The 12199-nt window shown below is 47.6% G+C and overlaps 1 protein-coding gene across 1 annotated transcript in view; it reads left to right on the top strand.

The window, feature by feature from the left end:
• The window catches only part of LOC117444217 (vasorin-like), a 38799-nt gene extending 28300 nt beyond the window's left edge, over positions 1–10499 (top strand). Inside the window, exon 2 of the mRNA XM_034079870.2 lies at positions 5665–10499. Within this exon, the coding sequence (XP_033935761.1) occupies positions 5686–7797 (2112 nt within the window). The 5' untranslated portion in view covers positions 5665–5685 and the 3' untranslated portion in view covers positions 7798–10499. The remainder of the gene's footprint in view (positions 1–5664) is intronic.
• The last annotated feature ends 1700 nt before the right edge of the window (positions 10500–12199 follow it).

The raw sequence follows: 12199 nt of genomic DNA, 5'->3' as shown, positions 1-12199 counted from the left end.
GGGGTGATGGTGCATGGGCCTGCTGTGGAGGTGGGGGTGATGGTGCATGGGCTGCTGTGTAGGTGGGGGTGATGGTGCATGGGCTGCTGTGGAGGTGGGGGTGATGGTGCATGGGCTGCTGTGGAGGTGGGGGTGATGGTGCATGGGCTGCTGTGGAGGTGGGGGTGATGGTGCATGGGCTGCTGTGTAGGTGGGGGTGATGGTGCATGGGCTGCTGTGTAGGTGGGGGTGATGGTGCATGGGCTGCTGTGGAGGTGGGGGTGATGGTGCATGGGCTGCTGTGTAGGTGGGGGTGATGGTGCATGGGCTGCTATGTAGGTGGGGGTGATGGTGCATGGGCTGCTATGTAGGTGGGGTGTACAAGTGCTATACGAGACCTCCACGAGACCTCCTTGCTGGCTGGGTTGAAGGTGATGGCTCTGGTGAAGGCCCTTGAGCCACAGTAGATCTTGACCTGGTGGCAGCCGCAGATGGAGGTGGAGGCAGCTGGTCCTTGGTGGTGATGGCTCTGGTGAAGGCCCTTGAGCCACAGTAGATCTTGACCTGGGGGCCGGCACAGATGGATGTTCTGGCTGCTGGATAAACGCCGCCTGTGGGCCACTAGGCCCAGACAGCTGTGAAACATCTCTGTAAAACAAATACAAATGTAGGACAATAATTACAACTAATTTCATTGAAATAAAGTTCAAGTAAAATGTTGCTCAAGCACAAATAACAATGCACACATACAAATAAAGTTTGGGAGGTTGGAAAAGGAGTCTCTCTCGATCTCTCACACACACACACACACACACACACACACACACACACACACACACACACACACACACACACACACACACACACACACACACACACACACACACACACACACACACACACACACACACACACACACACACACACACAGGTATTTCCAGTTACTTTACATTCAGTATAAAATCAGACACACACACACACACACACACACACACACACACACAGGCTACATCTGATTACAGAGTCTCATCTGTACAGAACAGTATGATAAAATAATCGATGGCAAAAACATGTCCCTGTAAATGTCTCCGTTGTGGGACGAATAAATGATTAATGTAATCATCTCCACATGTAATCTCACTTTACACACCAACATAACGTTAACACAGAGGAAACGTTTGCTAATGGAGTCTATTTTGTCCCAAGAAAAAGTTCATGACTCTCGATAACAAATATATCAATAAACCTATTGTTCATTTTCGCGGTATTCCCCACACATTGCCAGTACACTATTCTTTCACACACAGTGACGTATTGTCTGCTGTGCCCTGGTTACAGTCTCACAGGAGATACGGCTGGAAAGCTGCTCTTCCAGCGATTCCGCGGATATCTGAATCATATTTCTACTCCTTATAATCAAAAATATATGATTAATTACGTAAGTTATTGCAGAGGGCTAAAGTGACACCTTCACACATAACGGTTTCTCAAAGCTCCCGGTGTTGCTCTGTGTGTTTCTGTCTCCAGTCTTTCCAGTTTCGCTCGTCGTTAATCTTCATGTTAACGCTCCCCATAGACTCACGGTGTAAAGTTTCGTTTTCTCCCAGGGTCACCGAGACGTGAAATGACTGTTTTCTGATGTCCTGTAAACTACTTTCCCCTGAGGGGTTTGAATACATTTCTGAGTGATAACATTTTCGTCTTGCCTTTTCTTTTGTATTTATGGTCTCGTAACTATTTGTGCATCCATGTGACGTCCCCCCCGCCTACATGCTGATAGCTTAGCTTGTATATTACATAAATACTGTGTGTTAGTATAACATACCTCCCATGAATGAGAGCAGCCTCATCAATCAAAGAGATCTTTTTTTTGTTTTACTAGTAAACCGTTTGATTAAAGCGCTATTCAGGTGCTGTATTTATCACGTGTAAATATTTGAAAATAGTTGAATAAGACTTTTTATGTGAAATCGGCTGTGGGCGATATCCTGAAGTGACTCTTCCTCTTTAACAGTCACTCGCTCATCGTGTCATCGTGTCTGGCTCTCGTCACACACTTGAGGTTTGTCAGGTTGTGTTTACAGAAGATCTGAAATGATGGAGGCGGTCACCAGCTACCAGCTAAACGCTACCGCTCTGTTATCACGGGGGAGGACACAGGTTTATGTCGACCTTTCATTCTGTCTCACAGTGGCTGCAGTGCATTGTGGGTAACAGAATCCAGCTGTTTTGTAGACTGTGTGTGTGTGGGTGTGTGTGTGTGTGTGTGTCGTGTAATTTTGACGGCGATGATTCGCTTTCATCATGCGGTTTTATCTCCGCTCTGCAAATAGCTGCGGGTGGACCGTGCGCCGTGAAGTCCTCCGTCACGTTTAATCAAGAATTCATGAAAGAGAGAGCGGAGAGGAGTGATTCGGTTTCTCTTGCATGCCGACTGCCAGAGTTAATACGAGTTGAGGCGAAAAGGGGAAATGACTTCTCTACCGATTGAGCTCATCATTCCTCACCTCACACGTCGGTCTTTAAAACCCTCCGCCAGTCCCCGAGCAGAGCGCATGGAGCTGTGGTCGTCAGCCCCACCCTGACCGTTTTCTCAGCTTAAGAGCTTTAGACTTCCAACGGTTTCTTTCCCTTCACATGGCCGAGCTAAATATCAGATCTCTAACAAAGATGTCTCAACCACAGCATCTAAATCAGAAGCTACATGCGCTTCAAATCAGTCATTCTCAGTAATCGGTCTGAATGATGCCCAGACTTCTGCAGAGGTAATCCAGCAGCAGTGAACTGTAATCAAGCAGTTACATGTCAACTTCAGTAATCGGGAGCAAAGTAGTAAATCAAACTAAAAACTACTATGAGTACCGTGCATTGGTATGTTGTGTGCTGTGCCAACGTAATGCCTTCGGTGAAAGTTCCGAAAACACTACATCATGCAATAAGTTATCAGTTATAAGGTTTAATCAATCAATGCTTTCGTTTTAATATAGTCTTAGGGTCTGTACAGTTTATACAGAATATGACTTTGAATGTTTAACTGCCTTTTAGAAAACCATTCTGTCTGTGGTTAATGTTATGAATCTTGTTGAAAATCCATATGAATTTCTCCTGGATTACACCAGCTGTAAATATGTCCTCACTCTGAGAGATATTAAGTACCAAATGGTCCTAAAGATTATTCATCCAGAGCTTTGCAAACTTTCATTTCAATGTGTAGACTTCAAAAGTTGTACGAAGCCAATTATTTTTATTTATTAGTTTATTAGTTTATTTTTCTTTTGACTATCCATCCATCCATCCATCCATCTTCTCCCGCTTATCCGTGGTCGGGTCGCGGGGGTATCAGTTCCAGCAGAGAGCCCCAAACTTTCTTTCCCCTCATCACCCAGCTCTGACTGGGGGGTCCCAAGGCGCTCCCAGGCCAGCGAAGAGATATAGTCCCTCCACCTGGTCCTAGGTCTACCCCTCGGTCTCTTCCCAGCTGGACGTGCCTGGAACACCTCCCTAGGGAGGCGCCCAGGTGGCATCCTAACTAGGTGCCCGAACCACCTCAACTGGCTCCTTTCGACACGAAGGAGGAGCGGCTCAACTCCGAGTCCCTCCCTGATGACCGAACTTCTCACCTTATCCCTAAGGGAGACGCCAGCCGCCCTGCGGAGAGAATCCATCTCGGCCGCTTGTATCCGCGATCTGGTTCTTTCGGTCATGACCCATCCTTCATGACCACAGGTGAGGGTAGGATGGAAATGGCCCGGTAGACAGAGAGCTTTGCCTTCTGGCTCAGCTCCCTTTTCGTCACAACGGTGCGGTAAAGCGACTGCAATACCGCTCCCGCTGCTCCATTGTTCCCTCACTCGAGAACAAGACCCTGAGATACTTGAACTCCTTCACTTGGGGTAAGGACTCATTCCCTACTTGGAGTGGACAGTCCATCGGTTTCCTGCTGAGAACCATGGCCTCAGATCTGGAGGTGCTGATCCTCCTCCCAGCCGCTTCACACTCGGTTGCGAATGGTTGTAGAATTCCAATTCAAAAATAGCAGATCTACAAGCACTGCGATGCTTTTGAGCTTGCAGATCTGCTATTTTTGCTACAGTATATATATGCAATGTGGCTCTCTAGAGAGTGTGTCCCTCTCCATCATCAACGTTGTCCACCCCTGTAGTAGAAAGTAAACTACAGTAAAGATATTTGTGTTAAAAACTGAGGCGTTGACAGCAAGCTGCAGTGGCTAACTAGTCCCATTCATGTCCTCAGCACAGAGCATATAGCAGGCCCATAATGATGACAGGGCTGAACCATAACACAGTACCCTACAATGAAGGCATGGAGATGACTTATACATTAGCTTACCTCTGAACCTTTCCATCAGCCTGGAAGCTGATAGCTCAAACTTTGAGGTCACAAATCGTCCATCGATTGTTCGTATCAACCTGAAACATCCACACAGAGTCCATTAAGAAACAAGCATACAATAACATGAAATAAGATTCAGTAGTCCAAACGTCTTCTCAATGTTTTAACATAACGGTTAGGCCTAACGTTAACGTTACCAACGTTTTAGTCGGCGGTTAAACGGGTGCTGTGGAAAGCCTGGTGAGCTAGCTAGCTGAGGCCTGCTAGCATGCAGAGGCTAGCTGATTCACCACCGCGCTTTCCCCTCCATGACACTCACTTGTGTGATATTGCATTAAAAGCCAAATTGACGAGATAACTAACGTTGTCCTCCTAGCTACAATACATGACACATTTCTCGAGTCATTTCGAGTAACAACAACATAGTGTGTTTGCTACATAGCTAGCCAGCTAACGTGTTAGCTTGCTACTTTGATGCAATGTACACAACAGTGCTCCACGAACTTACATCTTAACAATATGACGCTTTATATAATAATATCAACTACATGGTAAAACAATGTGTATGTAATGCATGTAACAAAGCTTGCTTTGAGTCTCCTCTCTTCCCTTCAGTGGGACCGTCCGCCCATCACTGTCGTGTTGGAGCGGGAGAGTAGTGGGAGGTGCTTGGTTTTGCGGGTTGTGCAATGCGCATGTGCCCGAACGTCAACCCAATGTGTTGGGTATTCCAAAACAAACCAACAACTTCATAGAAATCGCAACCCAACAGCTAATAACTCCATTCCCAACAGAAATAACCCACGGATTGGGTTCTCAGAATACCATTTCCATCAAAATAACCCAATTACAATAACCAACAGGCTCAACCTTGTGGTTAAACAACACAACATCTGTGTGTGTGTGTGTGTGTGTGTGTGTGTGTGTGTGTGTGTGTGTGTGTGTGTGTGTGTGTGTGTGTGTGTGTGTGTGTGTGTGTGTGTGTGTGTGTGTGTGTGTGTGTGTGTGTGTGTGTGTGTGTGTGTGTGTGTGTGTGTGTGTGTGTGTGTGTGTGTGTGTGTGTGTGTGTGTGTGTGTGTGTGTGTGTGTGTGTGTGTGTGTGTGTGTGTGTCTAAAGCACACACTGTCTAATGCATCGTTATATGTGTTTCTGTTTTTCTGTTATGTTGCATTGTCGCAGAAGCCTGGGATTTAATGGTTTTTAAATCGGTGCAGAAGACGAAGCTTCTTTAGTAATGTTATAGAGAATAGCATTCATGCATTACTTTCCTTTATGCCTCTGCTGTGAATGGTGATTAACCTCAACCGTCTTCTCTCCTTCATGTCTTTCAGAGTTTGAGGCCTGCCGTCACCATGCTGCCTTACTTCCTGCTCCTCTGCCTCCACTCTGGTCTGGTGGTATCCTACGAATGCCCGGTTGACTGTTCCTGCCAGGGCCAGGCCTCCATCTTCTGCATTCAACGGCGCTCCAACGTCATGCCTCGTGTCCCCACCTCCATCACAAATCTATACATCTTCCAGAACGGCATCGACTCTTTGTCCCAAGATGACTTCAAAGGCCTGGGGGAGACGGAGCTTCTAGATCTGAGCCAGAATCAGCTGGTGGAAATTCCAGACGGTGTGTTTGAGATGCTGTTGAAGCTGAAGAACTTAGACCTGTCCTCTAACCAGATCACACACATTTCCAAAGACAGTTTCTCTGGCTTGGTCCAGCTGGAGAGACTGTATCTTCATGCCAACCGCATTCAGAGCATCCATCCGGAGGCTTTTGACGGTTTAGAGATGCTGCTGGAACTCAAGCTCCAACGAAACCAGCTCACATCTCTGCCATCCCTTCAGTTCCCCAAACTTCTGCTGCTAGACCTCAGTCACAACACCATCCCAACCCTGGGACACTCAGACCTGCAGACCCCGCACCTGGAGGCCCTTAAGGTGTCTTCTGTTGGGCTCACCTCTCTGGATGAGGATCTCATAGCCTCTCTGGGAAACCTACATGAGCTCGACATCTCCACAAACCAGTTAACTGAGGTGCCCCCGGCTCTGCAGCAGGACTCCCTCAAGGGGCTGATCAAGCTCAGCCTGGCTGCCAACCCATTGGGTGACCTGAGGGTGGAGGACTTCCAGAAGCTGATCGGACTTCAAGAGCTGGATCTAAGTGGTCTTAACCTCCAGGGATTTTCTCAGAGTTTCTTCCAGACCTTCCCCAGGCTGGTGCACCTGACAGCGGCTGAGAACCCGTTTAACTGCTTGTGTCCATTAGCTTGGTTCCCCGTCTGGCTCAAGGAGAAGAATGTGAATCTTGGGCGTCCTGAGGAAACCAGATGTCACTTCCCTTTGGTTAATGCCGGGAAGATGCTTTCAGCGCTGGAGCACAAAGATTTTGGGTGTCCACCTTCTACAACAGTGCTGATTGACTCCCCCATTGGAAGTACTCCTGTTCCCCAGGTGTCCACCACATTTCCAGAGACCATCCATACCAACGCCATACCGCCCCCTCCTCCACCCAGTGAGGCCACCATCTCCTCAAAAACAGACCGCCCCCATTCCCCAGAACCTCCAGTCTCTCCAAGCTCCACCAACCGGGAGGTAGGGGAGCACATCTGCCCACCAAACATCTGCCTCAATGGGGGCACTTGTAATTTTGACCCGTTAGGTCAACTCAGCTGTTTGTGTCCGTCGGGAACATCTGGCCTCTACTGTGAAAATGTGGAGGAGGTTCCTGAGCCCCCGAAACCTTCAGAGGTTGTGTTAGTCGCCCCTGTGATTCCTGTTGAACTGGATGCTATCAGCTCACGGCACGTCACCTCCACATCTATCCTTCTGGACCTGCACCGATTCATTCAGACACGGCCAGACATCCGGGGAATCCGGCTGACCTACCGTAACCTCTCAGGGCCTGACCGCCGCCCCATAATCCTGAGTGTACCGGCATCCTACCCGGAGTACACTTTGCGTGGTTTGCTACCCAACTGTACCTACTCGGTCTGTGCCAGTCCCCTGGAGGAAAGAATCAGCTCCAGGACCAACAGCTCTGTTGAAACAGGGTCATGTACGGAGGCTCGTACTGAAGGGATACCGCGGATGTCTAGAGAGTCCAGGGTGGAGACCCAGAGCCCGCTGACATACACCCTCATCCCCGCCTTTGCTGCACTGGCGCTGGTGCTCGGGTTGGCCGTGGTGGCCGGGACGATCATTTGTGTCCGAAAGAGGAGGCAGGCCAATGCGGGAATGGAGCTGGAGCTAGGCCCGGCAGATCCAGATCCAATGGAACTAGAGGGGACCAAGGCCTGCCTGGAGAATGGGGGAAATGGTATACTACCCCAAAAACAAACTGAGATTGACAGATGTCAAACTCCTCAGCCATCCTTGCAACAAAATGGGGGTTTGGACTTTGAAGTACCCTTAATGCAAGGCCACTGCCCATCGAATAACAATATAGCGTCATTAAAGCCATCCTACTTCTAATATCCAACAAAATGCAGACACTGGGACTATGATGCAGTTTAAAGTCACCGAGCAGAGCTAACCAAGTGATTCGACTAAGTGCAATTGACTAGAAGGGTCTTGTGCCTTTTTGCATCGACACAACTGTAACCAGTGGATTTTTCTCTTTGCTTGTATGAAAGAAACTATGTGAAGGAGCTGTAATCCTTTTTGCTGGATTTGCGAGAAAAGTGCCTCAAAGCCCAAAAGAGTTCGGGCTGCAGAACTGCCGGAAGTGACAGTGGTTTAAATAGTGACAGAGATGCAGAGACCGCACGTCCCGGGACAAAACGGTTCTTCGACCAACACGAACCGCTCCATGGGAGTTAAAAAAGAACTTGCACTGAAAAGAAATCTTTCTTTTCCTTTGTCGTGTCCACAGGACTGATGATGGTAAAGAAATGCAATAATGCAAAAAAGGTTGCTGTGAAAAGCGGTCTAAAGATTGTGTGTAGCTGTGGACATTCTCAGATCAAACACAACTATAATTCACGCAACATTGGATTATTCAGTGTCTTCGGATTGACTATAATTCCCTCCACACGTTTTGAAGATGTTCTCTTTGGGGAGATGACTTTGCTGTGAAAGATAAATGGACTGAATGCAGAGCCATTGAAGAAGGACTGTGCCTGCATCGCTCGGTGACCGTTTTGTGTAGCTTATACCGTGATACCCTGTGTTGTTGTTTTTGTATTTCCATCCTGTCTTTGCTGCCGATGTCCGTTCAGTGTTGCTATGGCTGTGAGCTAAAACATTACGAACTGTTCGCCTTGGAATAGCCTGCCAGTCATCATGGATTCTTTAATTTTGTATTTGCATCCTAGGGAAACATGTAGCTAAACCCTTTTTTTGAGCTAAAAGCACTAAAAGAAACTAACATTTATGAAATATATACTAAAAAACATTCATTTAAAGATGAAACCAGAACACAAGTCATCTGTCCATCATGTAGAGAGGTTGGTGAATGAGGTTCGACGAAGTGTGAATGCCACGAGTCGGTGACTTTGATTTTCTCTGCTGCATAAGAAAAGCCTCTGATCCTAAACGTGTGTTCAAAGGCCTTCCACCACAGAAGCCAGTCCTAGAAAGCTGCAGACACGCGCCGAGAGATGAAAGCACATTCAAAGAGCTCGAAGGAAATGAGCTGCGAGTGTGACTGAGTGTTAGGCGATAGTTTCCTGGGGTGGTTCTGAGATATGATCGAGACGTCTGCTCCCACACACCGCTCTCCGCCTCCTACCCGGCACTGCCTCGTGTTTGGACTGTTGCTTGTTTACAGCCAACCAGACTGTGAAATGCACAGGCTCAGTGTGCCGTTCTGATTCATTTGCTCTCTCTCTCCTCTCTGGGGACGTCACAAGGTTTCAGTTTGTCCTTTAGAGAAAGAATCTTAAATTGCAAAAAAAAGGTTTACAGAGTGTCATATTACATGCTGATGTTTATTTCTAGAACAATAGTACGATGGTCGCCGGGTGCTAACCCGTTAAAACGGGCCAAAACATTGCAATTGGAGAAATGCAATGCAAAAATATGTAAATATAGAAAGTGCTGGGAGACCAGGGGACACTAAAGAGAGACGCACACAGCTGGGAGACCAGGGGACACTAAAGAGTGATGCACACAGCTGGGAGACCAGGGGACACTAAAGAGTGACACACACAGCTGGGAGACCAGGGGACACTAAAGAGTGATGCACACAGCTGGGAGACCAGGGGACACTAAAGAGTGACACACACAGCTGGGAGACCAGGGGACACTAAAGAGTGACGCACACAGCTGGAGACCAGGGGACACTAAAGAGTGGCGCACACAGCTGGGAGACCAGGGGACACTAAAGAGTGATGCACACAGCTGGGAGACCAGGGGACACTAAAGAGTGGCGCACACAGCTGGGAGACCAGGGGACACTAAAGAGTGGCGCACACAGCTGGGAGACCAGGGGACACTAAAGAGTGACACACACAGCTGGGAGACCAGGGGACACTAAAGAGTGACACACACAGCTGGGAGACCAGGGGACACTAAAGAGTGGCGCACACAGCTGGGAGACCAGGGGACACTAAAGAGTGGCGCACACAGCTGGGAGACCAGGGGACACTAAAGAGTGGCGCACACAGCAGAGTCGGTCGTCTCATAGCTGTAAGTGTTGGTCAGTATATCTGAAATACCAGGTTAGCAGCTGTCGGCCACCGTACTCTTCGCTAGAGAACAACAGGTTTACCGAGACGTGCCTTCGCAACATCACTGCCATCTAGTCGTGTCATGTTACATGCTGAACAAAAGGGCCTTTATTTCACCTCTCAAGACTTTGATATGACATTACAAACAAAAAAATGAAGAAATATAAAATGTAATTTATTCAAAGTCTAAATTTGACTAAAGTAAAGTGTGTGTGTGTGTGTGTGTGTGACACTCCAGCCCTGTCCAACATCAACTCCTCATTCTTCTTCTCCGTCTCTCTTTCTGTCCAACACACACACAGACAGTCTATCGTCTCTCCCTCGGCACGTATCATCTGGAAGGCTCTGTGTTGCTTTGGCCATTTAGAGGAACAGGAAATGTCTGACATATGTTCAGCTGACCCTTCCCTGTCACTGAGGGAAACTCGTCTTTGTATTCTTGTGTTTGTCAAACAGGGCAATGCTGAGAGAAAAGAGCAGTATTAAAACGATGTAAATGTTGAATCCAACTGATTGTGTGTCCTTGTGTTGTGCGCTTGTGTTGTGTGCTTGTGTGATTGTGCAGCAGTAATGAACATGTTCTTGATTTCCCTCCTTGTGGATTTGAGGAATGTGGCCGCATTGCAGGCCGTGCTGGATGTCGTCACAGAGCAAACAGAAACACACACAGCGGATTTCCAGTAACAACAGAAGCTGATTACACAGCACTGAGTCTCTCAATACCTCATTACACACACACACACACACACACACACACACACACACACACACCACAACATGATTACTGTGTGACGTTATGTGGGTTTATGGATGGAGGTCAGTTTCTGTATTTTTCCGTTAATGGCACAAAATAACACATTTCAAGTAAAAGACTATAACATATTCTGAAAAGAGAAACTCCCTCTGGATTTGAGCCTTTGCAGACCATTGACATGCACTAACACCTTTATACCACAGGAGAAGGAGCACCACAGGGAGCAGAATCGGGCCTCTTTAACTTCCAATGTCCTTACTTACAGTTTGTAACACTTTCACGTTGTTTTAAATATGAGGCATTATGTGACGCTGACTTAGGGGAGATAAATACACCAAGCGATTTCAATGGAAGTGTGTATTGTGGATGTTCTATTTCCTCTAGTCGTGAAACCAGTGTTTTCCTGTCGCCTCTCGCCTTAAGGATATTTATTTAGTGTTGATGTTTTAGCCTTTGCAGACCATTGACATGCACTACACCACATAACGAGAATAGGGACCGTTTAACCTTCCTGTTGTCTTCGGGTCATCTGACCGATTTAATAATAATAACACATGGGACTTTTATAGCGCTTTGCATGAAACTCAAAGACGCTTAGACAGAGATTTAAGAGGAGAAAACAAAAACATATATAAATAAAATAGATAAAGAAATACACAAAGAGATAAACAGAACAGAACATAGGGGGGGAGGGGGGGGGTCAGTGGTTGAATGCAGTGTTGGGTGGGTTTTGAGTGGTGTTTGGAATGCGGTGAGGGGGGAGGAGTCTCTGATGGGTTGGGGTAGTGAGCTCCAGAGGGTGGGGGCAGCAACGGAGAAGGCTCTGCCGCCCCAGGACTTGAGGTTGGTCCGGGTGGGGGGGGGGGGGTGTCTGTGGAGGAGGTCAGTCAGGTAGGATGGGGAGGTTATGGAGGGCTTTGTCATCAGGAGGATCTTGTACTGGGTTCTCTGGGGATGGGGAGCCAGTGGAGCTCGATGAGCATGGGCGTGATGTGGTCACGGATTCGGGTGAGGGTGAGTAGACGGGCGGCGGAGTTCTGGATGTATTGAAGTTTTTTGAGGGTTTTTGCAGGTGAACCGTAGAGGAGGCCGTTGCATAGTCCAGACGGGAGGTGATGAAGGCGTGGATGAGGGTTTCGGCAGCAGTGGGAGAGAGGGATGGACGTAGACGGGCGATGTTTGTGAGGTGGAAGAAGGCTGTCTTTGTGATCTGTTTGATGTATTTGTTGTAGGAGAGGGTTCGGTCAGATAGGATGCCTCGTTCCGGATGTGAGGGGAGGTTGGAACGGGGAAGCCGTCTATGTTGAGGGCGAACTTATGGATAGGTGTGCTGAGCTTGTTTTGTCCAATGATTATTATTTCAGATTTATCGCAGTTGAGTTTCAGATTTACTACTTTCATCAATCATAACTTTTTTGTGTTACATTCGATTGCATTCAGGCTTCATGAT

This window comes from Pseudochaenichthys georgianus, unplaced genomic scaffold (assembly GCF_902827115.2).
Source record: "Pseudochaenichthys georgianus unplaced genomic scaffold, fPseGeo1.2 scaffold_753_arrow_ctg1, whole genome shotgun sequence".
In the NCBI taxonomy this organism is placed as follows: domain Eukaryota; kingdom Metazoa; phylum Chordata; class Actinopteri; order Perciformes; family Channichthyidae; genus Pseudochaenichthys; species Pseudochaenichthys georgianus.
Note: the sequence above shows the minus strand (reverse complement) of the source record. Positions and strands in the feature narration are given on the sequence as shown.